This window comes from Anomalospiza imberbis, chromosome 24, assembly GCF_031753505.1.
Source record: "Anomalospiza imberbis isolate Cuckoo-Finch-1a 21T00152 chromosome 24, ASM3175350v1, whole genome shotgun sequence".
NCBI lineage: Eukaryota > Metazoa > Chordata > Aves > Passeriformes > Viduidae > Anomalospiza > Anomalospiza imberbis.
The window spans coordinates 6,119,705-6,147,172 of NC_089704.1; the positions used below are offsets into that span (position 1 = coordinate 6,119,705).

A 27,468-nucleotide genomic window follows, 5' to 3' on the forward strand; every position below is an offset into this window, starting at 1 on the left:
GAGCACAATTTGGAAGATTGCATTGTGCCAGCAGTGAGACCACACACCCTTTATGCCAAGATGAATTATTCTGCAGCTTTCCCATGCTGTTCAATCAGAGATGGGGGCAATGGGCAGAAGATGAACATGTGATTAAGCAGGATTTTCTTTTTCATGTTGATTTCCCTATTTTGAAATATTTTTTGATTGCATCATAGAAAGTACTTTTGGGAAAAAAACATTTCTTACATTTCCATCTTCAATGGCATGAACGACTTCACAGACATCACACAGAGCTTGAAGAAGAGTGGGAGGAGGAAGAGCCCCAGAAGAAAAAGAGTTCATGGCGTTTAAAAATGCAGTTTACATGTTCAACAAGAGTCCTGCAGGAAAATGCACGTTCCACATGCATTTTAAAGGTCCTACAAATAAACAGTTTTGCTCCCTCTGCTGAATATTTTGATCTTGGTAGGAAAAATAGGAAATACCAGCCTGACACTAGGACAGAATCCTTTCCCTGCAGGGCCAGAAGGGTCTTTTGCAGTGGGATTATTTTAGGAGTGAAGCTTGGTCAGACACGTAAGATGGAAATTTGAAATATTGAAAGTGATTTGAAATATTGAAGGTGATTTCCTTCAGTGCAACAGCTTTGTTAAGTGTTTGACTGTTTATAAAATAAAAGCTGATCTCAAAGTTAAGCCCAGCTGCAATGGCTGTGTTTAATGGCCTGGTGCTATGGCTGGGTCTGACTCGTAGCCGTGCTGGGAATGAAGTGCAGTGTGGATATTGATTAGCCCTGGAATCGTGAGTCATTTCCTCTGATACACTGCTGAGTGTTAGCGTGCCCAAGGGGCTGGTTTAGGCTTCAAAAAAAATGGGAAATACAAAGGGAGTGTGGGCTGTGGAATGGCAATGACTTTCATTCAAAAAAACATCTTTGCAGAATAGCTTGGCTTCGAGAAGGAAAATATTTACATCCCTTCTAATCTGGAGCTGCAATAACAAGAAACAAACCTTGAAATGGCAAAAAAAAAAAAAAAAAGAAAAAAAAAAAGGGCAAGATCCCACAGTTCCAGAGGCTTTGTAACATTAAATACACTTGAAAGGACAAATCACAGCTTAGGTTTTAATTACTCACATTGCTGCAATGGAGCCTTTGGAGAAGGGCTTGAGGGAGAGGTGAAGGGATATTTTGTTTTTCTTGCATTTATTTCCACCCTGCTGCTTTCAGGACTGGCCTTGCGCTCCATGGTTGAAGCTGAGGCTCAGGAGCTCTGTTTCCAGCTCCCTTTTGGCCACAGCTTTCCTGCAGGGAAGCGCCAGACACACCACTAAATCAACTCCTGCGTGGGCTCAGCTGAGGTGACTTTGTTCTGCCTGTTTTGCCTGTGTCCTCAGCAGGGCTGTGCTGGTAGAACAGAGTTTGGGGTCACAGAACGATGAGGACTGGGGGAAACCAAGTTTTGTAAAATGAGAAATGTGAAATAGTAGGGGAACGTGCTGAATTCCAGCATCTTGCCAGGGCTGCTGCTGGAGTGCGAGGGAGGCTGCACAAGCTGAGCTGTATTTAGGGGTGATGATGTGTTTGTCTCCAGGAGATTTATCGAGACAAGTTATAGGCCCTAGGGAGCCCCCTGATTGCCACAGGCAGTGTCTGTCCCTGATTGTCCCACCTGACTGGGATCAAAATGGCTTCAAAGAGGATCCTGGGCGATAGCAAAGGTTTTCGTGTTGTTTTTTTCCCCTTCCACGATGAGCACAGCCCTTCTCCAGGAGAGGCTGGAGCAGCTGTGCAGATGGCAGACATCTGCCAGAGAAATGCATCATCTTACATCATCTGGCACCGCTCCTGCCAGCGCAGAACCGCTGATTTGTCACCCAACAATTCCTCATCAGAGATGAAACTTGTGTGAGGACAGCTAAAGCCACACTAAAGATGTTCTCCTGATCCCATCTGGGTGGCTTCAGTGGCATTCATGCCGACCTGAGACCTCCTAAGCCTGATATGGAGATGAAAGCCACCACATCTATTATTGTTGAATGCTTTTTACATGAAGAACCTGTCCATGGAGCAGCATCTTGTGTTTAGGAAATCATTTAATATCACTTTAATTCAGACCGGAGCACAAGAGCAGCAGCAATAAAAACTGACTCTAAAACCAAGGCTAGATCCCCGAGACAGAGCTCTGAAATCATGGTCAGGACTGGAGGGCGGGAGCTGCACTGGGGTCCGGGGTGATGCTCACGAGTGAATTCGGGCCCCCTGGCTGGTGATGGCAAAGATTAAATTCCAGCCGTGGTGCCCAAAGGTTTCATGGCTGAATTTTCAGCATCCAGATGTGCCTGGGAAGCTGCCTCAAAACAACCTGGATATTGTAAATCCCAGAGCCTCCATCCAGGCTTTGGTAACAAAGCAGAGGATGTATTCAGTTCCAGAAAAAATGATTTTTGCCTCAACAGCAACAATTTTCCAGGATCTTTTTCTCTCACTGCATTTCAGCACCATCTTAAGACCATTATGTAAAAATAGAAACTCTCCTTTACTCATATTTTTATCCTCTCCACAATATTTTTAGAGAAATGTGAGGCTGACATAACACAGAGTCAGAGAGTGAGATTCTGTTACAAGTTTTATTCTTCTGTGCCTGAAACCCAGTCACAACCAAAGAATGTTGGGGAAACATTCAGCTCTGCTCTGGGCTGATTTCAAAATGGAATTATTCCTTTTTCTCCTGGAATGACTGCCTACCTGCCAGCCTTGTGGGCAATCAGCATAATCCTGTTTAGTTGCCTCTCAGCAAGAGGAAAAATTAAAGCACAGTTCTGCTCCAGTGGATTAGTCTTCTGGAGCTTTGACTGGCAAGGAGCTCCCTGTGGTAAGGAAAGAGAGGAGCAAAAAGTTGTAAATTACTCTTTTTTTTGGTCGTTTTTTGGACAGCTCTTTACTTTTGGGGGATGGGGGAACCTTCGTTAAGTTTCAAAGCGAGTCCACTGGTCATTGATGCTTTAGAGGCAATTCTGGGGAATAAATCTGCTGAGTGTGGGTCTGGCAGTGCAGCTCCATGTGCAGAGAATGTGGTTCCTCACAGCTTTCACATGTGCTTGAACATTCCTGCCAGGCATATTTATACTTTTTAAAATCAAAGCAGGCTGAGGGATGGATTTTTTTTCAATTAAAACAATCCTTTATTGCTTGCTACCATGAGACACCCTCTTGTTTTAGTCTCTTCTATGCTAATTTAGCACACACTGGTTTTACACTTGCATTAATGCACATGATGTGATGGTGAGGCTTAGAATAAATATTATTATAAATAAAAGCAGCGACTAGAACAGCTGTTCTTTTAAAATAGCCAGGTATTAGTGATGCTGATGTCCGTTATTTATTTAGAGGCACTGGGTGATGGAGGTGCTTTAAATACCTTTAATATTTTAAATTAAAGCAGAAACCAGTGACACCATGGGAAGAGAGGAAGAGAACAGTCAATTAATCCTCATGTACTCTTTACACTCCTCTTAATCTCTGTGACTCTGCTCAGCTGAGGATCTTTTTCTCCTCTGAACTGAAGCACCAGAGTTGACTGGGTAGATTAAAAATGTGAAAGTGAGACATTTACTGCACACTGGCAGCGTGTAAAGGTTTTGCACATGGAAGCGTGCATGTTTAATGTAACATTTTGGCTTCAAAGACAGAAGATTTCCTGTATTCCCACAAGTGCCAGGTGACTTCCAGGAATGCCATCAGCTGGGTGACATGTGAGCTGTGAGTCAGACTGACAGAGCATGGCCATGAAGTGGAACATCCTTTCCCTGGATATGTCCATGACTAACAGCTCACATCCATATCCTCCCAGCTCTGGGCAGGGAACCACGCCCTGGCTGTGGGAAGCAGAGCTCCAGGAGAAATCCCGGAGCAGGCTTGGAGCTGGCTCCAGGTATGCACATGAAGCAGAGGTTCTGAGTGCTCCGATTCTCAGTTTCCGGGCTGTAATTTTACCTCTCCAGTTCTGATGACTTCACCCTCATTCCTATGGTTGGTGACATCACCAGAGCACAGGAATATCTTTGTGAGCCACGTTGTCTAAACAAGGAAAAGGAGATACACTTACTTTTCTTCTATATTAAGACTTTTAAAAATAATCCGTGGCAAAGAGAGGGATGTTTCAAGGGACTATCTCTGCTTTTATTGCCTGGCTGTGAAGAATATTGATTTGAGGTCACTTTGCATAGTGCTGTTATCCATCACCATAATCATCTGCAGAGCACAGAATAATCCCCTCTGACCAGGAGGAATTCTGAGGTGCATTCCCTAATTTTGCCCCTTTTCCTGAGCCTACAAATAAGGGAGAACTCTGCTTTGTGGTTTAAAAATCTGGGTCTGATATCTGTGAAATGCCTGTATAGTTAAAATTCACTTTTATTATATTTGCATAGCAGAAGTGGAATTAATTTGACAGATTCCACTGCTGCTGCTTTTAAATGTGGCAGAAAACTTCAAATTTCCTGCTCACTTTTATGCCAAGTACCCAGCGAAGTCAGGAACCGAAACTTGCACTTCAGTTATTGATTGATGGGATTTTTTCCCCTTTTCATTTTATATATTAACAAAAAGAAATGCACAGGCATGGCCCATAAACCTCTGTTAATGGCCAAAAAAAAAAGGAAATGTGTCAGGTAATGTACTTGGAGCACCTCATTCCATTTGGATATGCCTGGGACTCGTCTCCATTGGATTTTCATCATAAAACCCATGATTTTGTTTTTAAACTATTTGAAGGCTTAAATTCAGGCTAGACACTTGGTGCCTTTGCTCTGTCAAGTATTTTGAAGAGAAAAGCTCATTTTTTCTGGAATTCTGCTCCAGGTGAAATGGTGTCTCCGGATTCTCCTTTATTCTGCCCCATCCCTGAGCTGGAGGGGGTTTGGGGTGATTTTTCCTCTGCTGAATTCCCTGTGAGTTCTTCCCTTTATCCACCCTGGGAGTTAAAACTCCCACATCACGGACTAAAATATTGTTTAATAGGAATAAAGATCTGCTGATATCTCCAACAAAACAACTGCTCCCCCACAGTACACAATAATTCGTGGTATTTGTTGTGTGCAATATTCTCTCTTCACAGATCCTTCTGTTCCAATTTTTGGGGATGTCAGCTTGCAGGGAAGAAGAGCTGCCTTAACTGATGTAATGTTCTCTCCAAGGCTATTGTTTACCACAGAGGAATGCTCCTGCTTTGCAGGTATTTCGCTCTTTTGTTGATTTTTGTGGAGAAGACGACGGGGATTTCATGGAAACCCCTCGGTTTATAAAAACTGTGCCAATAACAGCCTGTGCACTGCCACAGTCTCTTACTCTGGATGCTCTAGGGGTCGTTTTTACAAGGTGACAGAGACACCTTGGTCCCGGGGATGGGGCAGGAATTCCTCCCCGAAATTCCACTTCAACATCTCCTCTGCAGGCCTGAAGCCATCGCCCTTGCCCCGTCACCATCTGCCCAAGGAAATAAAAATAAAGATGTTGTGAAACCCTGCTTTGTTCTCTTCTGCAGTTCCTCTTTTCAGGCCAAGCTCACGGAGATTTAATCTCGAGAAGTTGGGTAATAGTTGTGCAAACTCAGTACCCTTCATAATAAAAAATACACCTAATATCTAGAAATCAGCGAATTATCCTCAGGATGGAAGAGTATTTCTTCCTGAGGTTTTTATCCCAAATACTCTTAGGGCAAGTTTGGCTTTCTGCTGCAAAAAAAAATATATATATAGCATATGTAAACATATATAGCATGTATATAGTATATAAAAAAATATAAATATATATAATACATTTAAAAAGCATATAAAAATATATCTAGCATATAACAATATATATACCATATGTAAACATATATAACATGTATATAGTATATATAAATATATTCAAATATATATAATATATCAAAAAATAGCATATAAAAATCTAACTAGCATATAACACTATATGTAGCATATATAAATATATATGGCATATAAAAACATATATAACATGCATATATTATGTATAAATATACATAAATATATATAATACATAAAAATAGCATATAAAATATATCTAGCATATAACAATATAAACAGGATAAGCATATATAAATATATCTAGCATAAACAAATATATAGCATATAGATAAACCATATATAAATATATAGCACACACATAATATGCTCTATTTTTATACCAAATAATTGCACTCCATGATACAATAGGTAATTCATATATTGTATATTACTATGTTAATTGCACGCTATAATAATTAATATACCGTTAACATTAGCATAATTACTATTATATTATTAATAATATGCTGTAATTGATACAAGCTACATACATGATATGTCTTTTTATATGGCGTATAATACATAATATATACATTTTTCTATAGCATATACATTAATACATATTTGCATATGTATTAAATACATATTATATACACGTTAGAATAATTTATATTCTAATAATATAGTATAATGTGATAATAACTAATAGAATAATGTGATATATATATATAATATAATAATGTTTATTTGCATAAATATGAAATACCTATTTTGTATAGTGCGTAATACATATTACATACATTTATTTACATACATATTAAATGCATATTACATACACATCAGAATACGTTATATTCTAGTCATAGAATGTGACAATAATGAACAGAATAATGTTATATATTAAAAATATAATAATATAATAATGTGATGATCATAATTAATAATGATGCGATGGTAATAAATAATAAAGTGATAATAAAATATGATATGATATGATATGATATGATATGATATGATATGATATGATATGATATATCATATCATATCATGATACATATCATGATATCATATCATGATACAAATATGTAATCATATAATAAAAATAATATAATAATGTGATTACAATAATCAATAATGATGCTATGATAATATAATGTAATATATAATATAATGAAATATATAATATAATGTAATATAATGCATAATGTAATATAATGTAATATATAATATAATGTAATATATAATATAATGTAATATAATGTAATATATAATATAATGTAATATATAATATAATGTAATATAATGTAATATAATGTAATATAATGTAATATATAATATAATGTAATATAATGTATAATATAATGTAATGTAATGTAATATAATGTAATATATAATATAATGTAATATATAATATAGTGTAATATAATGTAATATATAATATAATATAATATAATATAATAAATATAATATAATATAATAAATATAATATAATATAATATAATATAATATAATATAATATAATATAATATAATATAATATAATATAATATCATATCATATCATATCATATCATATCATATCATATCATACAATATAATATAATACAATACAATGATGTAGACTATATAATACTACAACACCTAGTAACGCAGCAATGCGAATGCGGTGACAATTACTAATGCCGCTCCGCTAATTAACGCTACCGTGCTAGCAGTTATCAGTAATTATTTCCCGTTCCTTCCCTGCCCGGACAGAGCAGTTTGGCCTCCCCTCCCCCGCGCCTGCCGCGGCACTACTTGGCGTGGCGGAGGGATGCGCGGCGCGCAGCGGCGCGCAGGGATCGCCGGGCGCTGCGGCCGCTGTCAGTCAGCGCGGCGGCGCCGGGACGCGCCGGGCGCAGCGAGCGCAGCGGAGCGGCCACCCCGGGCTCGGCTCCCCGCGCCCTCCCCGCGCCCGCAGCCCCGGCGAGCGGCTCGCCGGCCCGCCGGTGCGATGCTGCTGCCGCTCGCCGTGCTGCCCTGCGCCTTCGTCCTGCTGCGAGCCGCAGGTACGGCGGGGGCGGCGGCGCGCCGCGAACAATGGGGTCGGGCGGACCCCGGGCTGCGCGGGTGCGCTGCGGGGCCGCGGGGCGGCAGGGCGAGGAGGAGGAGGAGGAGGAGGAGGAGGTGGTGGTGGTGGTGGCTGGGCTGGGCTGGGCTGGGCTGGGCTGCGCTGGGCTCCCCCGGGGCCGCGGGTCGGTGCGCGGGGGGCGCAGACAATGGGCGCGCAGGGGATGCTGCGTGCGCCGGGGGCGGCGGTGTCGCGGCGGGCTCGGTGCGCGCCTCGAGGATGCTCCCGCGGCCGCCGCCCTCCGCCGGCGGGGCACGGACGCGGCCAGGGAGGGAGCGAGGGATGCGGTCGCCGTGGAGCGGCTGGAATAATAAAAGAAGGAGGAGGAGAGAGACGGGGAGAAAAAAAAAAAAAATTAAAAAAAAAAAAAAAAAAAAAAAAAAAAAAAGGAGGGGCGCGGGGCGCTGCCGTTGTGGCGCGGGCGCGAGCGGTGGTGCGGTGGCCGCTCGGTGGCCGCCCGGGTCGCCACCGCCCGGGTGCGGGAGCGGCAGGTGGGCTGGGAGCGGCAGGATGGAGCGGCCACACCTGCGCCGGCCCCGCCCCAGCCGGCATCCCTGCTCCGAGCTGCATCCCTGTGCGGTCCATGCCTGCTCCGAGCTGCGTCCCTGTGCGGTCCATCCCTGCTCCGAGCTGCATCCCGGTGCTATCCGTCCGCCCGTCCGTCCGTCCGTCCCTCCTCCCCGGCGCTGTCCGCGCCGGCGCTCCCCGGGGAGCGCTCCCGAGCCGCGCTGGGCTCCGCCGGCGTTCGCTCCCTGTCCCGTCCTGTCCTGTGCCCCTCGCCCCTTGTTCCCCGTCCCTCGAGAGCATCCCGGGCTGGCCGTGCCATCGCCACCTCGCAGCTGTCACCGCGCTTGGCTGGCAGCCCCTCTGGGCTCCGGGCTTTTCCCGGTGCCGTGCCCGTGTCCCCGCGCTCCCCGGAGCTGTCGGTGTGTCCTTGTCGTGTTCCATCCCTGGCTCCGTACCCGCCACCCTCCCCACGCTGAGGATCTTTATCTCCTTAAGCAATTCCCGCTGCCGGGGCTCTCTCTGCCGCCGTGGTGACAGTGGCTGTCGCGGCGGACCAGTGCCACCAGTGCCACCAGTGTCCCCAGGGCTGCTGCCAAGCCCGAGCCACCTGTTTAACATCAGCCCGGCGCCCACCCTGAGCCGTACCCGGCTCTCCCGCTGCTGGTTAGCCTCTGCTGGATTAAAAAAGGAGGAAGGGGAGAGCTAATGAGGGGGTCTGTGCAGCAGCGGAGGGTCGCGCTCCCGCTCCAGCCGCGCTCCGCATCTGGCCCGGCCACACCCTGGCATCCCCGTGGCTGCACATTCCTGCTCCCAGCCGAGCTGCCAGACTGCTCCCTGCGATTGCACAGCCATCGCCTCCCTGACACGTTCACACAGCCTTTCTCAGCTGTGGGAGGGCACAGTGAAGCGCGTTGCTTTGGGTTTTTTTTTTTTTTTGGTTGGTTTTTTTTTTTTGGTTGTTTTTTTTTTTGTTGGTTTTTTTTTGGTTGTTTTGTTGGGGTTTTTTTGGTGGTTTTTTTGTTTTTTTGTTTTGTTTTTTTTTTTCCAGGGGAAATAAATGGGAGTAAGCAAAAGAAAAATTATCTGCATATCATCTGTTGCCCCACTCAAATACATGTTTATCCAATAATAATAATTATGAATATGGAGACTGCCTAGGGAGCTGCACAGCTGGAACTGTTAAATCAGCATAAAATGGAGAACACAAAAACCAAATAAAATATTAAAAAGCTAGAACAAAGCAGCAGCAGTGTTTATGGTGAAAACAGCACCAAGCACATCCAGCTCTGCTTTCCACCCTAAAGGATGCTCTGGTGTTGTACCTTCTTTTTTTCCCAGCTGAATTCACCAGTCTGTGATGGGGGAGAAAGAATTTTGCTTTGAAAGCTGTGGAGATGTCAGTGCAAGAGGGTGTTTTATTTAATTGTATTTATTTTATAAAAAAATAAAACATTGTGCTGCTAGAAAAGGCTTCAGCTTAAATGTTAGAGGAGGCAAGAGGGAGATATTTATCAGAGAGGAATCCCTGAGGAAACTGTTGGGTGAGCACAGTTGTGGGGTAGGTTCACAACCAAACCGTGTCTTTTATGTCTTTTAGAATAATTCCACATTTCGTGTGTATCCCCGTGGCCTGTGATAGGGATGATTTGTTGTATTTAGTCTGCTGTAAAATTAAAACATTCTCTGATAATGTAGAAGCTGATTTATAGACAGAGCAGATGGCTCCTCTCCTTTCATGTGCATCCTGAGAACTGTGGTTTCCTCAAGAATAGAGAGGATTTTGTATCAACTTTATCCCCTTGACACATGAACTTGAAAATTCCCGACTTGACTCTTGGGCTGGTTTTTTTTTGTTTTTTTTTTTTTTTTGGGTTGGGGCGGTGGGGTTCTTTGGCGTGTGGGTTTTGCCAGAGGTTTTTTTAAGGACATTTCATACAAGAGTAACTTCACAAATAGCCGGTTTTTAAGTGTTAAACGTTGTGGCTGCTCTCCAGGCTGAAAGTGCCTTCACTTTTCCTGGCTGCTCTCCAGAAATGTATTTTAAGGATAGACTGCTCTGCTCTCGGTACGAGCGCTGGTTCCTCGTGGATGGAGAATGCCATGGGGGGGTTGATGGTTTTCCTGTTTGTCTGGGGTGGGAGGGCGATGCCATGGATTTCCTCCACGGGCTGCCAGGGAAGCAGAACCAATTGCTGGGGGAGGAGGAGGAGGAGGAGGAGGGGGGGATCCTGCATCTGCTGCCATCAGTCTGCGAGGAGCAGAGGGCTAGCTCGGGGAGGAGACAAAGCACAGTTTATTTCCTCATTTCAAAGGCCGTCCTGCGGTTCTCCTCGCTGTTTTACACACCTGGTGACAAAAAAAAAAGGCACAGTTCTGGGGGGGTTTTGGAAGCGTCGCTTCTGAGGGGTGTTCAGCTTAAGATGGGCATTGTGAACTTCCCCAAATGCCTCTGTAAGCAGCCTGGGAGGAGCTGGTTCCTCTGGAATGGTGTCGTGGCTTCTGTGCAGGCAATTCTGAGCTCCAAGGATCTGATGCTGCCAGGGCAGCGCTTTCCAGGTGCACTGAGAAGAAGGTGTTTATTTCTTTGTTTATTTCCCAATCCCGTCCTTTCCCACGGATGTGAAATGTGATTGGAGCCAAGCGGCGCGACTCACTTGTAAATATGGAAAACGGCGAGGAAACAGAATTGTGTTTTCCTTGCTGTTTATGAACTGGGGGAATGGGAATAACTGGGCTGAGGGTGTGTCTGGCAGGGAACTACGGCTCCCAGCAGCTCCTCTCTCCTGGTCGGTTCCTTTGCGCATGTTTTTTTCGGAATTAATGTGCCGCTTTTCATCCCAAAAAAAAAAAAAAAAAAAAAAAAAAAAAAAAGAGCCACCAGGCAAATGGACTTCGAGCCATCCAAATCACAGGAGCAAATTTGAAGGTCAGCTCTGCGCTGGCTGTGGCTCCTTTTGTTTAGGAAAACACATTAGCATGGAGCAAAGGGCTGGCTGTGCACAGGGATGGAAATGAGCAGGGCTTGGCAGCAGGGCCATTATGGGTTCCTGGTGGGGAAATGCAGCTGCTCATTAGGAACGATGCCTTTTGAAGTGACCGTGAGAGCCAAATGGCAGCGCCTGCTCCTCCTGCCTTTGGGGTTGGCTCCGGCAGCCGCTGCAGGGAGGTTTTCCTGGGGGTTTGGGCTTGCGGCGTGCGTGGAATGGAGAAAAACAGATCAAAATCAAGGATAAAATTCAGATTAAATCAAATGTATGGCTTTAAATCCAGTACTTTCCACTGTATTGATGTTAAGGCAGATAATCCCTCTCCGTAGAGTCAGTGATGCAGATTCCAGACCTTCCCAGGATAAATGACACACACAGGATGGAGTCAGCATCCCTGGAAGTGCCCAGAAAATATGGGACCGTGGCACTCGAGGGCAGGGTTCGGTGCTGAACACGGTGGTGGTGCAGGGTTGACAAGGACACTTGATGATCTTAAAGGTCTTTCCCAACCTCATCGATTCTCTGGTTCCACCCAAAGCAGTTTCGGGAGGCATTTATTCATGGAAAGGGTTAAACATGGGCAGGGGCTGCCCTGGGAGGTTTGGTTTCCCCATCCCTGAGGTGTCCAAGGAATTGCTGGACAAGGTGGGGATTGCTCACAGCTTGGAGGGCTTTTCCAGCCTCAGTGGCTCTGTGATTCCATGGAAAGCCTTGTGTCAGAACATGCTGGGCTGTCCGGGGGAGGTGCTGACGTGTTTTAAAATACCCAAGGCCACCTCAGAGCATTTTTGGACCCTGTTAGAGCTTTGGCTTCTGAGGTTGCTTTTGATCCAAGAATTTATGTACTGGAGGTGCTTCAGCTAAATTCTGACTTGGACAAATGTGGGACATCAGCAGCCTCGGTCCTGAGAGCTCCAGATCTCCAGGCAGCTGCCGGAAAAGCTGATTTTTGGGGAACAGCACACAATGGGAGGTTTATCCTGCAAAGCAAGTGCAAATTGCTTTAAGATTCCTCTGAAGAAGCAGCAGCAGCAGCTGTGGGGTAGAGCTGTGCTTAAGAGCTGGGGGGGAGTTATCTGAATTCTTAAACGTGAATAATAATTAGGATGGAGATCTGGTGTTTGCAGCAGAAATCACAGAGCCGTGCTGGGTTTGAACAAGAAAAAAAAAATAAGGATGCTCGTGCCTGAAGATGAATGTCTCAAATTCCTCTGCAGAAACAGAGCTGGGGTTGGGAAATGGGGGAGATTTTCAGGACTCCGTATTTGCTCTGTAATTGCTCAGGGTGGGTTCGGTGCCCCAGCCCAGGAATGGAGGCACCAAAGCTCTGTCAGAGCCTGAGTGTCCCCAGGTAAATTCAGGCTGGAGACCAGGTCAGAGAGGGGACAAAGCCCAGGGAGTGGCAGGCCCTGACCCCACAGCCATTCCTGCTCTGGCCCATGCAGGGGTGCAGCCCCATATCCTACATCCGATGCAGGGAAATTCCCTTGAGGCTGCAGGCAGTCATGGGATCCCTGGTGGGGCTGATCCATCCTCTATTTTCATCCCAGATCTTGTGACAGGACAGATGCAGGGGGTGTTGGGAAAATGGGAGTTGGCTGGTTCAGTACAACCCGGGTAGAATAACGTGGAAAAACATTGGGAAATCCATTGAAATGGTCGATTTCTTAAAATGGGGAGCAGATTTGATTTATTTTGAGTCAAAACAAATGTCCCTCACTTCACCAGGGCATCATTGGCCAAGACCAAATCCATTCAAAGAAACTCTTGGCTGCTTGAGTTGTTCCACAATTTTCAATCTCATCGTGCCTTGAACAAAAATATTATGTTTTCTTTCTAGCTGAGTTTTTAAGATTGTTACAGCCATTGGGTAAATCGGGGTAGGTACCTTCCGCAATTTGTTGTTAAAATCAGGCAAGTCAGGTTAATTCTCTGAAAATCCACCTGCTCCTCACTGCTGAGGCCACATTTGGAGTGCAGGGTCCAGCTCTGGGCTCCCAGTGCCAAAGCAATCCGTGGATTTACTGCAGAGGGACTGGAGGAGCAGCTTGGTGTGAGAAGAACTGAGACTGGAAAGAGAAGGCTCGAGGGGATGTGGATGTGGATCCATTCCTGCTGGGAGGAGTGAAGAGAGCCAGGATCTCCCCAGTGATGCCCAGCAGCAGAACAAACTGGAATACAGCAAGAATACAGCAAATCCTCTCTGCACGTATGAAAACACACCAAAATCCCTACTTTTACTTTTTTGTTTGGTTGGTTGGTTGGTTTTTTTGTTTGTGGTTTTTTTTTTTTTTTTTTGATGAATCCTGGAACAGGTTGAGGGGAGAGATTGTGGATTCTCCATCCATGGACCTTCAGAACACACCTGGCCAGACCCCTGGTGACCTCCTGGACTGGATAATCTCAAGATGTCCCTTCCACCCCCAATGATTCTGTGACTTTCCTACCTCTACTCTTATAAAAATAGTCATAATAGAAGCTTATTTAAATATTTAATTTACTTTTCCTTCTTTGTTTGTATTCATGACATATATCACCCTTGAATCTTTATGGTAAACAAGAATGTTAATTGTTTGTTGCTGGCTTATGGTTAATTATAATTTACCACATTGATTAAGTTGAAATATGTCTGCAAAGACATGAATGGGAGTGTGTAAATCTGCGTACAGAAGTGGGGAATTGTGTGAAACAAAGGGTTAGAGGAAGAAATGAGCCAGGTAACATATTCAGGCCACGTTTTGGGCAGAGTTTGGTCAGAATCAGTGCTTGAAATTCAAGGTTCTTTCCTGAGGAGAGCCCTGGCTGAGCTGTGGAATTGAGCAGGTGATGAATGATGAAATAAAGTGATGGAGATTTTAGACAGTGGAAATACAAAATTGTTGCCTCCGAATTTGAATGGGCTTTTCCAGATGTTTAGTATCTCTTGTCCCAAAAGCAACTGTATAAAAAATACTTTAAATGTTACAGCAACTGCAATACATTCCTGCAGAATTTAGTTAATTGTCCCTGAAATCAAACTGTAGCATTGTAAATGTCCTTGTTTTATGGGAAAAAAACCCTAAAAATTTATTTCTAAAGCGCAGCTCTTTTTACAGGGAAGATTGATGTGCATTAAGCATTCTGAAATGTAAATCCCATTTTTTTTCCCCATTGCCTTCACACGTGGCTTATTCAAAGCTGGGTTTCACCGTGCCACCAAGGAGGAGCAGCCAGTTTGGTGGTGTTTGCACAACACTGGCAAAGGGGGCTCTAATGTGTGGCATTATTGCAGAAGCTGATAAATAAATCAATCAATAAACAAACAGGGGCAGTGACTGAGGGCAGCTCGGGGCTGGGGGATGCTCGCTGCTCCTGTCCTTGCATATTAATCACCCTCTCAAAGGAGCTCTGATTTGCATTGTGCAGGCTCCGGGATTGTTGTGCTCAAAAGGGTTTTTATTCCATTCAAGTGGGAGCAGCAGAATCCGGGCAGTGTTTGGGGCAGGACAGCCCCGCTCTGCTCCGCGCGCCTCGGGGCTCTGCCGTGCCAAATGTGCACTGAGTGTTCAAATATCCACCCTCACTTGGGGTGTAAAATAAAGTGTTGGCCAGTTCTTCCGGGGTCTTGCCTTTTGGGATCTCAGCAGGCCAAGATTGAGGTCTTGGGAAAGGGTAAAAGTTGGGGAAGTGGCAGATTTGGGAGCTTGGGAATAACAGGATTTCTCCCAGGTAAAGGGTGTGGAAATTCAGATTGTGTGAGTTTGGGAATAACAGGATTTCTCCCAGGTAAAGGGTGTGGAAATTCAGATTGTGTGAGTTTGGGAATAACAGGATTTCTCCCAGATAACGGTTGGGGAAATCTCAGTTCTGTGAGTTTGGGAATAACAGGATTTCTCCCAGGTAAAGGGTGTGGAAATTCAGATTGTGTGAGTTTGGGAATAACAGGATTTCTCCCAGATAACGGTTGGGGAGATCTCAGTTCTGTGAGTTTGGGAATAACAGGGTTTCTCCCAAGTAAATGTTAGGGAAATTCAAATTGTGTGAGTTTGGGAATAACAGGATTTCTCCCAGGTAAAGGGTGTGGAAATTCAGATTGTGTGAGTTTGGGAATAACAGGATTTCTCCCAGGTAAAGGGTGTGGAAATTCAGATTGTGTGAGTTTGGGAATAACAGGATTTCTCCCAAGTAAATGTTAGGGAAATTCATATTGTGTGAGTTTGGGAATAACAGGATTTCTCCCAGATAATGGTTGGGGAAATCTCAATTCTGTGAGTTTGGGAATAACAGGGAATAACACAGCATTCCTCTGGTGATGTGGGTTTATGTACCTTCAGCTGCTGCTCGGGGCAGTGTGAGGTGAGGTGTTGGATGAGCTGTGTCTGTGTGAAAAAAATCCAGAAAAGGGGAGATTTTGGATCCTTTTCTTTGTACAAATCTCAAAAACCCCGTAGATATTGAAATGTGGACTTCAGTGAGCAGTAGAGATGTTTCAGTGGGTGATGGTAGGTATTCTGAAGCAGAAAATGGGCAGATAAAATATCTACCTATATCTAGATGGATACAGATTCGCATGCAGGTGTTGTAGTACAGGAATTCTGTTGCAATGAGTAGAGAATTGGGCTGCAGACTGTGGTTGTGAGTTACCAGCAGCTCATGTTGTGAGGACAGGTGAAAACTGATCCTGGTTGTGCTGAAGAAAACCTTTTGTTGGGAGGAGAAATCTGCATTTCAGACAGCCAGTGACCATATCAGTGTGCTCCCCAAATGCAAAGCTGATATCTGGGTTTGTGTTTAATCAATATTATTGAGCTGTTTGCTGAGTCCTTGGTGTCTCTTTGCTTTTCCTCGTTTCATCAACCCTTGGGCGCCTTTTCTTACACGTGATTATTCTGTTCTGCAAGAAAGCTGGCAGAGAGTTCCCTCCTAGTGTGAATTTCAGGAGTGAAGTTATGCAAAGCAGCAGTTTCCAAACAGGTAGCCAAGGAGCTGAAAAAGCCTTGAGGGGGCGTATTCAGGCTGGGCTGAGGTTGGTTTTTACCTGGAAAGGGCTTTGTGGAAATGAAACACTGGAGTGGGGCTCTTGGTGCGTTTGTTGTTCAAAACTGTATTTTCTGGGTATTCTTGTAGGGAACACAAGGAATTTTTGTGTAATTTGGTACTGCTGTTAAAGCAGCAAGATGGGGAGAGCATTCTTCTGCTCAACGTTCATTTTGCTGTATTTGAGAGAGAATTGTTGGGTTTATGTGTGGATGTTTTGGGGTAGGGATGGGTGGGTTTCCATGGTGTAGCAGAGCCTTGCCTGGGTCACTGCAGTCAGAAGGAAACCCCCTGACATCCATGCCAGCCAATTCCCATTTATTTCCCTCATCATTCCATACAAAGCCCATTGCACTTGCAGTATTTAGAGGTGAAGTGTAGCAGGAAATACTGCACACAGCCAGTGCTGGTATTTCCTTTTGGTGAGAGCTGCCTTCATGTCGTTTTTATATCGTTAATATTAATTGTGTGCAAGCTGTGGCACTGCTCTGCTAAAGCACTCAGAGCCCACCTGGGCGTGCTTTGAAATCCTCAAAATGACCATTTCAAAACTTCTTTTAAATTGGTTAACGTGCACCACAGATCCCATGCAGTCCAGGATCTAGTGAGCAAAATGCCCGCTCATTATTATAATTATAATTGTTATTATAATATTATTGTTATATTATTATTAAATTATTATAATTATATTGGAGGACTTAATGCTGCACTTTTCACTGTGTTGATAAAGACATTTATGCATGGCATTTCAGCAAAATGCAATCAACAGCTGCTTGGCCAAGGAACTTTTTCAAGTCTTGTGAGGCTGCAGGAATCAAAAGAACAGAGCTGGAGTGTGTTGCAGTTGTGTTTGCAGCAGATAATCCCCCCAGGTCCAGCGTGCTGCAGGGCTGCAGCAGACACACGGAATTACTGCACACTCCCTAAATCCTCCTGCACTTTAATCTCCCCATGATCTCTGGGAAGGCTGGCAGTGTTTATTCCCTTTATTCCCTCCTGGCTGGGGTTTGTTGGGAATGAAGGGAATAACATTATTTAAATTTATTTATTGTGGTCAGCCTGGAACAATTTTTTTTTCCTGTAAGAAGAGCTGCAGCATCACAGATTTAATTTCATATTGATTCACTTCTGGCTTTGCCATGTGTTTTATTTGGGCATGGGCTCTGGCCATTTCGCTCTCTGATTTTTCTCCATTTCTCTGTAGAAAGAAGAGTTGATGAAATACAGGCAAACTTGGAGTAGTTTGTGCTTCATGCACAAAAATAACATAGTGCTGCAGTGATTGTAGTTTTAATTTCCCACTTCAGGCTAGCATGACTGTTAGCTCCAGACAGAGAAATGCTGTGAAATATTTCTGTTTAGAGTAAAAGTTATTTAATATAAATACTAGTAAATAAAAAGTTATTTAGTTATATATACCCTGAAAAGTTATTTTTGTCTAGAAATGGGTGTTTCTGTTGGTAGGATGCTTTTTTTCCTGGCATAAAGGGTGGGGGTTTTGTGGTGTGCAGTTTGGTTTTGCACAGTGTCAGGCACGAGGAGGTAAATCCTGCTTTTATCCAGTCCCAGGGAATATCCAGGGAGGAATTTTTCTCACCTGCTCACAGGTAGTGAGGGACCCCTATGAAAATTCCAAGTGCCTGCTTGAGTAGAGATCAATGTAAATCTGCTCAAAGACCATTTAATTTTAAATAAACGACTTGTGCTGATCTTTGTTACACCTGGTGAAAGACCAGGGTTTTAACTGTAAGAGAAAATTGGGTTTTTTTTATCACCCAGGCCCTGCCTTGCTGCTCCCACTGCAGTTAATGTGACCTGCTGCTCATTAATGGCCTGCTGTGGGTGGGGAGGGAAAACCACAGAAATTCATACCAGCAGTGCTCTTTTCCTGGCTGGATGCTCCCAGCTCTGCTCTGGGAGGGTTTGAACCAATCTCTCAGCATTCTGTGCTGTCCCACACTTAGGTTCTGTGGTAAGAACAAAAATCTCCACACCATCAGCCAAGCATGGAGCAAACCCAGTCCTGAGGTGTTTTTTCACTCAGTCTCTCTTCCAGGAGAAAACTGCACTTCAGAGCCTTGGATTGGGCTCTTTTTTAAAGCACTCAGTTTCTGGAGCAGCTTTTCCCATTATTTTACTACGGAGTCATTGAATATTCAAGGTGAGAAGGTGCCCTTGGAGCTGTCCCTGGAGTGTTTGCCTGGGTTTTTTTTGTGTTCTGGGCAAACACACTTGAGGCATTTCTGCTTTTATCAATGGCAGTGGTTGGTGTTTGCTGATAAAACAACAGTAGGAAGAAATGGTTTCTACACAAGCTTGTGGGATTGCAGTGTTTGAATGTGAAAATAATACCTTGGGGGAGATGGGGGGACTGGAAAGGCTGGCAGTCTCTGTTAGTGCTATCTAATACCAATAAATGAAAGCTTTTTTTGCTTTTTTTACTAGGTGTGCTTCAGTTTCTGATAACCTGTCTCTGGTTTAGTTACATTTCACCCGTTAATCCCCCAAAAAAGGCTGAATGTGCAGATGAAATCCCAAGTTTTGCAATCCCCATTATTTTGGTTAAAAGAAGCCATTTTTATATGGAGAATTCTTGCTTCATGAGGCTGGATCCAGACTTCAGTGAACCCACAAAGCCGTTGTGGACCGTTTTTGTTGTGTTCAGCCCTGAAGTTCAGGCTCTGCTTTGTAGCTGCAGGCACTCTGGCAGGTCTGGAGGGTGAGCAGTGCCCTGTTCCAATGCCTCTGTGTGTTCCCAGGAGCTGCTTTTTATCAACCTCAGCCGGTCCATCCAAGCATCCTCGAGATAAAAATAGCAAATCCCACACTCCTGCTTTGGGGCGTTCAGGCCCGGCGTGGCTGATGGGTTCTGCAGTGTCCTCTGTGTCCAGAAGATTTATTGGGTGTGATTTATTATTTAGTGGCACATGCAGAAGTACCTCCAAGCATTAAAGAAACAAAAGATAGAGGTATTTTCTTATCAGGTGAGGGGTTCTCTTATCTCCTTTTCCTTGAAGATTGCAGCAGTAGTGGGACCCGAGGAATTCAGCTGGAGTGGTGAGTGAAAGCAATGCTGCTGATTCCCTTGGAATTTAGCACTTTAAATGGATTAGAACTAAAAATATCCCTGCCTGGCATTGCGTCAGATGCAGGAGCCTTTCAGAGTCTCTGCATTTCCATGTTTGATGGCAATTTTGGAAGATTCCCACGTTGGAGTAAGTGGGAGCCCTGCAAAGGGGAGCCAGGATTCTTCACAGGAGCAGCAAATTGTAAAATTCCTGGGGGTTGCTCAAGTGGGAGCCCACAGAAGCAGCGTTTGGGAAGGAAAAGGTGATTTTTGTTACAAAAAAAGGGGATTTTTTTTCCAGACAGGGTGTGTAATTATTTCCTTGGACATGTGGGAGCCTTGCCAGGAATTGGTTTGTGACTTTGGGGTGGGACCTTGCAGCATCTGGTCCACATCTCGTTGGTCAATTCTATTGCCAGTTAATTCACCCATAGTTTGGGGGTTTTGTTAATAATGGTGTGTGAGCACTGCCTTAGGGCTTGTAATCCCCAAACCCAGAAATGGTATTGTACCAATGGAAAGGGAAATAATCACGTTTTGTGCTTACCTAAAAGCCTGGAATTTCACTACCACAAGGGAGGGGATTTGGATTGAACTTGTGGCGTGTGCTCCTGCTTTGTTTGGACAGATTTGACTTTCCTAGAGCGGTGAAATGATCTCGGTGCCCTCGTGGAGGGGCTGAACCAGAGAAACACAGAATCCCACAGTGCTAATTGGGGTGCTTTTCATGAATTGTGGGGGTAGCACCGTGTTAAACATCCTCGTGCATTATTAGTTCCTGAACTGCTGGGAAATCCCCGTAAATCAACGCAGTGTGCTTCCCCTTACACTGAACACTTCTGTTGATTTTTGGCCCATGTTTTGCGTAGCTGCAGAGCCGCTGGCTGCACACTCAGGAGCTCCAAAGGTGAGTTTCTGCTGATGCTGGAGGTGTGTTTTGGGCTCCAGGTGTTGTTCTGCAGGTTTGTGGAAGGTGAGGGGAGCTGAGCAGTGTTAAACTCCTCAGTTTGATGGATCAGCTGCCTGCACTGCAGGGAAGGCTCTTTGAGAGGCTGTAAATTCCAGACAGGTAAGATTTGGAAGCTGTGGTCCAGGTTAACATTTTGGACTCCACTAGATGGCACTGATTTATTGTGCTGTTGATAAAAAGCCATCAAATGCAGTGGGAGACTTTTATTTTTTGAACAGGAACCATAAAGGAGGTGATGAGGATGCTCAGTATTTATCTGTGTGTCTGCTGGCTGCATTGGTAGTTTCCTTCATGACCTTCTGCTTCTGAAGTGGAGTTTTGGATGGGGTAGGCCAGTCATGGGCACGTCTTTTAAATATTTAGCACTGGGAAGACATCTCTAAATAAACACCTGGTTTTTCTTATCCTCTTTGTGTTGAAGGAAGAAGCTGGGCCAGCATTGGTGCAGGCAGCTGGGTTTGCCATAATTGTGTCTCAAACCATCACAGAATCCGGGATAAATATAAATTCTTCTCTTTCTGATAAGAAGAGAGTATTCCTGGCAGGTTACAGTCACACAGTACCAGTTCTGGCTTAGACCAAAGTGATTTCAGTGTGGTGGTGCTGGAGGGCACTGGCTGGGAGCAAATCAATAATTATTCCAGCTCCAGGGGCAGAAATGGCCACGAGAGCTCTTTTGGTAAATTTGGTGCCCAGATTCTCCCCAGGACCTCCAAAATCCCCATTCCCAAGTGCTCTTACCTGTCCTCACAAAGCCAGAGCCCCTTTCTCATCTTTGCAGGGTGAGAGCTCCCTGGTGTGAAACTCACTGAAGGCAAAAAACCCCACCAAAACAAGGGTGGGAGAGCAGAGAGTTACCCCAGGAATCCGTAATTCCGTCTCTCCTGCCTTCTCCCTGCATCCCCTGTGCCACCACATGCTGCCCTTGAGGGCGCCTCACACCCCACACAGCCCAGGAGATGTTCAGGATGCTCCACGAGGACGAACCTGGAGTTAGGCTTGGTTCCCCCTCGTTTTCCTCCCGTAATCTCCTTTCCCTGGCAGCTGAGGGGGAGCTGAGCAGTGCTGCAGGCTGGCCTCGCTTGACTTCAGCGCTCGTGGGTGTTTTAATCTGGTGCCTCACGAGAGAAGTTGTTCCTGCAGAGAGTGTGCAGCTCTCCCTCCCTCCCCAGAGCCAAGCCTGCCTGTTTCCTTGCCTGCCTTTCAAGGGATTTGCAATTAAATGGTTTTCCCAGGGGACCAGCCTCCCTTTTCCATTGGAAAGATCTGTTCTCTGCCTGGCCTGTGCTTGGAGGGATGAAGCCTTTCAGGAGCCTCAGATAAACACAGCAGTGACTCCGGAACTCAGCATTCTGGCGGTGCTGCTGGCTCCTCCAGCTGCAGTTTTTGGGGCAGTGTGTGGGGTTGCTGCAGCTCTGTGTGATTCCCTGGGGAATTTGTGTTTCCCCTCCCCAAAAAGCTGCATGGAGGCGTTGGCAGGGGCTCAGCAGCCAGGGCACTGCAGCGCTGCAGGGAGGGACTGAAATGCAGTTTTGTGCAGCTGGAGATGTGCTTCAGCCTTTTGTGGCTGAACTGGGACTGATGTGCTGATGTTCTCTGTCTGCTGCGGGGTTTCTTGGTGGTTTTCTCTCCTCTCAGACTGCAGGTTCAGTTGTTAGTTTGCCTCCAGTTCTTAATTAGTGCTGGTTTTCAGGCACAGCTCACTGCAGTCTGTGGGACTCCTTCCTGTGACATTGACAGGGTTGGGTTTTTCTAAATCTTTCTTTTTTTTCCTTTTGACACCACGAATTTTTACATGAATTTATGAATTTTACCCTTGGTGGGGAAGTGGTGATGTGCCCTGGCTTTGAATTACCTCCTAATGCCATTGTTTCCCAGCTCTGTGATTTATGTCTATTCCATTTCATTCTGGGGTTTATATATTATTAATTCCTAATTCCATTATTTCCTGACTTTTTCCCATTGCCATTTTTTTCTTCTTTTTTCACAGCGTTTGTCTCTTGTTTGATATTCCTGGATAAATGGATTATCAATAAATTGATCGTGTGCAGTGCTTGGGAGCAGGCTGGCCGTCCCCAGGGGCAGATGGGGCCGGGTGCCTGCTGTCCCTTGGCTCTCACAGATCTGGTTGTAAATTGGCCCAAAAAAGGGGATTTAGTGGAGCATGGCAGGGGCTGTTGGGTTTGAGCTGGTGGGAGAATCAGGCAGGGCTGGCTGGGGACTCCAGGCACCGTTTGCTGTTCTGTTTTCCAGCACAGAAGGTGGAATAGTAATTTATTATCTGACATTCTTGGCAAACAGATGGAAACCACTCTGCTTGTGAATTTGCAAGGGAAAGGATTCTGGGAGCAGGCTTTGCATATGTCCTTCCCCCCTTGGTTTTTGTGCATACTTAGGAAAACAACAATGAAGTCATTCCTTGTTGGAAGGAAACTTGTGTGGTGTTCCCACTCCTGCTGTCGAGATGGATAAAAGACACATCCACTCGTGGTAAATGGATGGAAGAAAAGGAAATAAAATAAAGCTGAGAAGTGCAGTGAGCTCTGCGAGTTCTGCTTGGTTCTCATCCCACATTTGCGTTTTTTAGAGTGGAATAAACCTCTCTATTCGATGTAACGATCTGGTGAAGAAAGAGGAGATGTTAAGGCTAAAAACAAATAATGAAGAAGTGAGCAGGTGAATGAATGGCTCAGGATCAGTGAGCAGTGAACGTGCCCTTTGCAGCAGTGACATGTTTGTCTTGCAAAGGTTTGCCTTTGTACCTTTCTTCAAGAGGGCAATTAATGGACTTGTTTCTTTGTTTTGGTGGGGGTTCTTGCCTTTAGGGAGTTTCACACCAGGGAGTTCTGACCCTGCAAAGGTGAGAAAGGGGCTCTGGCTTTGCGAGGGCAGATAAGAGCGCTTGGGAATGGGGATTGTGCAGCTTTGGGCAATGAATTGTCCTCTGGGCGTGTGCCCTGTGCTCTCCAGGCTGTGATCAGGCACTGCAGAGATTCCTAAATCACTCGGGTTGTTCAGGAGCAGCAGCAGGTGTTTGTGACTGGGGCTGGAGCTTTTCCCCTGCAAATGCAGAGCCTGGAGAAGGCAGTGGAGGCAATCAGACAGATGGGTACTTAACCTAAATCCCCTGAATTCCCTGGGGACACCTGGTCCAGGCTGCTCTCCTGGGTCAGAGCTGCTGTGTGAGGTGTGTGAGCGCTTCATCCGATATCCAGGGTACATTAAATGTCCCTCAGGGCTCCTGGAGGGGGAAAACCTGCTCACAGGGTCAGGGAGCCATAGAGGCACCAAGATCTCCTGATTCCTGGGCAATCCCAGCAGAAACCTGGGAGATTTCCACTTACAGCTTTGGTTACAGCTCCAGGGAATGTTTGGGTTTCCCTTCTAACTAAAAAACCAGCCATGGCATGAAGGTTGACTGTAGATAAGCAGGAATCTCACATCCATGCATTAACGGTGCATTCCCATTTTTCACATCAGCCACTTGGATCTCTCCATCTCGTGTCCAGTGGATTTTCGCCGTCTGAGTGTTCATTTCAATCTCTGCAGCTCTGCCTTTGTGTCTTCCATCATAGCAGGACCCATTATCTCTGAATTCCATCCCCGAATTTCTTCCTGGGTTGCCCGGCAGAGGCAGAAAAGGGAAATGCCAGCGCAGAGATTCCCCATGAAAACGAGCAGCTCCTGCACGAGCCCTGCCTGATCCAGGGCAGGTTCCTGCTGCAGGAGCAGAAAATCCCTCCTAAATCCTGGTGCCACTGCCAATTCATCAAAGCCAGGCGCGACCCCCGGGTTCCTTGCTCTGGTGCCCATTAGGAGCAGCTGCATGGTGGACTTTGATGTCCTGGGAGCACAATGGGATCACTGTTCCAGCCCCAAACTGCCTCTCCTTGCTGTTCTCTTTGTCTGGGGGCTCTGGGAGTGGGGAGGACGTGAGGGGCAGCACGAGATGTAAATCTCTGGCAGGAAATTGCTCACAAATGCCATCACTGGGACGTCAGGATTCGAGCAGAGATGCACTTGGAAGGCAGCAGAATTTTAATGCTGGCACATAAATGAGGATGAAGGGGAAAATTGTCCTCATTGAAGAGGGGAAAATCCAGCTTAATTCAGAGCAAAGTGTAATTAAGGGGGAGAAAACTTCTGGCATAGATGGAGAGAGCTGAGAGATCGCAGGAAAAGTTCTTGTGCACAGATGAAATGTCTCTATTTCTGTCTGGTTTTTCTAGAGAATGTGCCCACGTTTTCCTGGGGTATTTCATGAAGTGGACGCCCAGCAGGTTTGGGTAATCCCCTCCTGATTTGTGCAGCGAAATCTGAATTTCTGCAAAGTGAGGTGCTTTAAAAACAGCAAGAAAAGCAGAGGTGGTGGATCCATGTGTTTCTGGGGGGGAAGAAGGAATTGGGATGGGATCACGGGGTGACAGAGGCACCATCCCAGTGGTTTGGTGTGAAACAACACTACCAGATGTTTCTTTCCCTTCTCTCCCTAAAAGCTCTCATTATTTCCCCCACACCCCAAATTCCCTCATTAAGCTCAGAGATCCATTCTTATTTCTGTTTTCCCCATAATTCCATGTCAGGGTCCCAGTGAGTCACCTTCTCCGAGGGATTTTGTTGCTGTTCCCTAAAAGACAGCAGTGACTGAATTCCTGCTTCCAGGCATGTAGGAGATCCCACATTTCTGCTGCCATCTGTTACCAAACTTTGCGGGTTTTGTTTTTCCCAGTTTGCAGCAATTTGAGGGAGAGTAGGGGAAATAGAGCAGGTGATTGATTAAAAGGAGAATTCAAGTGATGCAAAACATTGCTGTAATGACCAGGAAAAGAAGAGTGCCTGGAGTGGGGCTTTAGGAAATTCAGCAGCCTCTGACAGAAGATGATTTTACTCAAATATTCTGACTCTATTCACCCTGTCCTGAACCAATTTCCAATTTATTTCTTTATTTTCAATGGTGTCTGGCTGTAATTGCAGCTCATTATCTCTGTTGTGATGCAGGCAGGGGCGAGGGTGTCCCAGGAGGTGCAGGCTGATAACAAAAATCACCTTGCAAGTCAGCTCTGAGTGCCAGCCCAGCCTCCAGAGTGCATTTTTTAATGAGCTCACCCCGTGGAAAGATCCATTGTTCCCTGCACAGACAATTGCTGGCTTGTGCTGTTTGCAGTTCTCTGCTTGGGCACAATTCTTGCCTTCTGTGGGAATTGTCCTTTGGGTTTGGCTTTTTCTTCAGCAGAGACAAAAAAGGGAAAAAAAAAAGACAGGAAAAAAAAACCCCATAGAAATACATCTTTAATTATTTGTGTTTTAGTGATACAAAGCTTCCACTTCATTATGTGATGCTTGGAGCAGACTTCTGAACACGGATGAGCAAACAACACTTTGTGTTTTTCCCACAGGGGAAGAAAATGTTTCTTAAAACTGAAATCCCCCGTCATTCATGAGTCAGGGCTGATTTTAGGAAGGAGTTGATTGGACGTGAATTACGTAGATGCTACTCCAGGGTTGAAATTATCTCGGGTTACTGTGGGTATTTTTATCTGTGCAGCTGCAGGATTGAAGGCAGAACTGTGCCTGTAAAGGAGAATTTATAACAGAACATTTTAATCTTCCCCTTCAAATATTCAATTAGCAGGCTTTGATTTTTATCTTTTTCTGTCACGCAGACAGATTCCACCTGCACTTTGGATTCCCTGACCATGCTGGCTTAGGCACCAAATCCTTTTTTCCCCTCATTGCATGAAGAGTGTGTGAATTCACCGGGCACATCTGTCCCCAGATCTGAGGGTCAGCTTTGGTTCAGGGTCGTGCTTCTGGCTCTTTCTGCGTTGAACCTGGGGTTATTTTAGGTATCTCAGAGTGGAATTGTGCTTAAACCTGGGAGAGGAGCAGATGGATCTCAGCTGGTCCCATGTGGGGGCTCCTGGGGCTCCTCAAAGTCTGGTTTTGTACACCCTAAACCCTTTTATCCTGTTACAGCCTTGATTTTTTTATTTATTAATTTTTTTTTTCCTAGAAGGCACAGGACATTTATTAAGAGCTGTGAATGATCCTGTTCATGTGTTTTTGGAACCTTTGGGGAAGAGCAGCCTGAAGCCTGAAGCCTGAACCTGTTCTGCTTGTCACCTCATGGATGTGTCAGTGAGTGTCCAGATGCAGGAATGATGGACACGGCAATCCCAGGGCAGCTTTGGCTGCTCTGCCCCGTGTCAGGTATTATTAGCTGTGCTGAGCATCCAATCCATCCAAATCCAGCAGCTAATCCCGTTGTTTAAAGGAAATTTTAATGCTGCACAGTGTCAGAAATGTTTGTTAGTGCTTCTGAGCACGTTGTGTGGTTCCTGAGGATTTTGGTTTAGCTTGAGTCGCCTTCAGGATGAGTTTGTTTGCTGGAATATCACTTGGACTGGCCTGGGTAAAGGAATTAAATCGGTGTAACAGAGTGACAGCTCTGGGGAGAGCAGACCTGGCTGCTGCTGCTGGGTTGGAACTCAACCAGCTGAGCATTATTGAAGTGCAGAAGGTGATCTGAACAATGTCAGTCAGAGGAAAGTGATGAACAGTGAGTAACTGTTCTTTTAAAAAAGCCCTTGCAAGCCTCACTGGGTGGTCTCAGTGTGGCAGACACAAAGTCTGGGAGCAGGGAGTGATTATTTGCTGCAGGAGATGTCTGTGTACCTGACTGATGTGCCCACAGGAGCAATCCATCCTTCACTTAGCAGCGAAGAGATCAGAAAATCCAAATATCTTCGTGCGGGTTCAGCCCGAAATGAGCTTTCCTGAGCATCCCCAGGGGGTTTCCAGGGTTCTGGAAGTGCTGAGCATCCTGCACTGCTGCTGGCTCAGCCTGCCAAGGCTGCTCCTGATGGAGCATCTCCTGATGGAGCATCTCCTGATGGAACAGTCCCTGATGGAACGTCTCCTATGGAACAGCCCCTGATGGAACATCTCCTATGGAGCATCTCCTGATGGAACATCTCCTATGGAGCATCTCCTATGGAGCATCTCCTGATGGAACATCTCCTATGG

At 45.3% G+C, this 27,468-nt stretch overlaps 1 protein-coding gene across 11 annotated transcripts in view; it reads left to right on the top strand.

The window, feature by feature from the left end:
- Window positions 1-7,649: 7,649 nt before the first annotated feature.
- Window positions 7,650-27,468, top strand: part of NCAM1 (neural cell adhesion molecule 1) — a 90,550-nt gene continuing 70,731 nt past the window's right edge. For all 11 annotated transcript variants that reach the window (XM_068172173.1, XM_068172178.1, XM_068172179.1 and 8 more), the window contains exon 1: window positions 7,650-7,833. In XM_068172173.1, coding sequence (XP_068028274.1) covers window positions 7,779-7,833 — 55 coding nt within the window. In that variant the 5' untranslated portion in view covers window positions 7,650-7,778. The remainder of the gene's footprint in view (window positions 7,834-27,468) is intronic.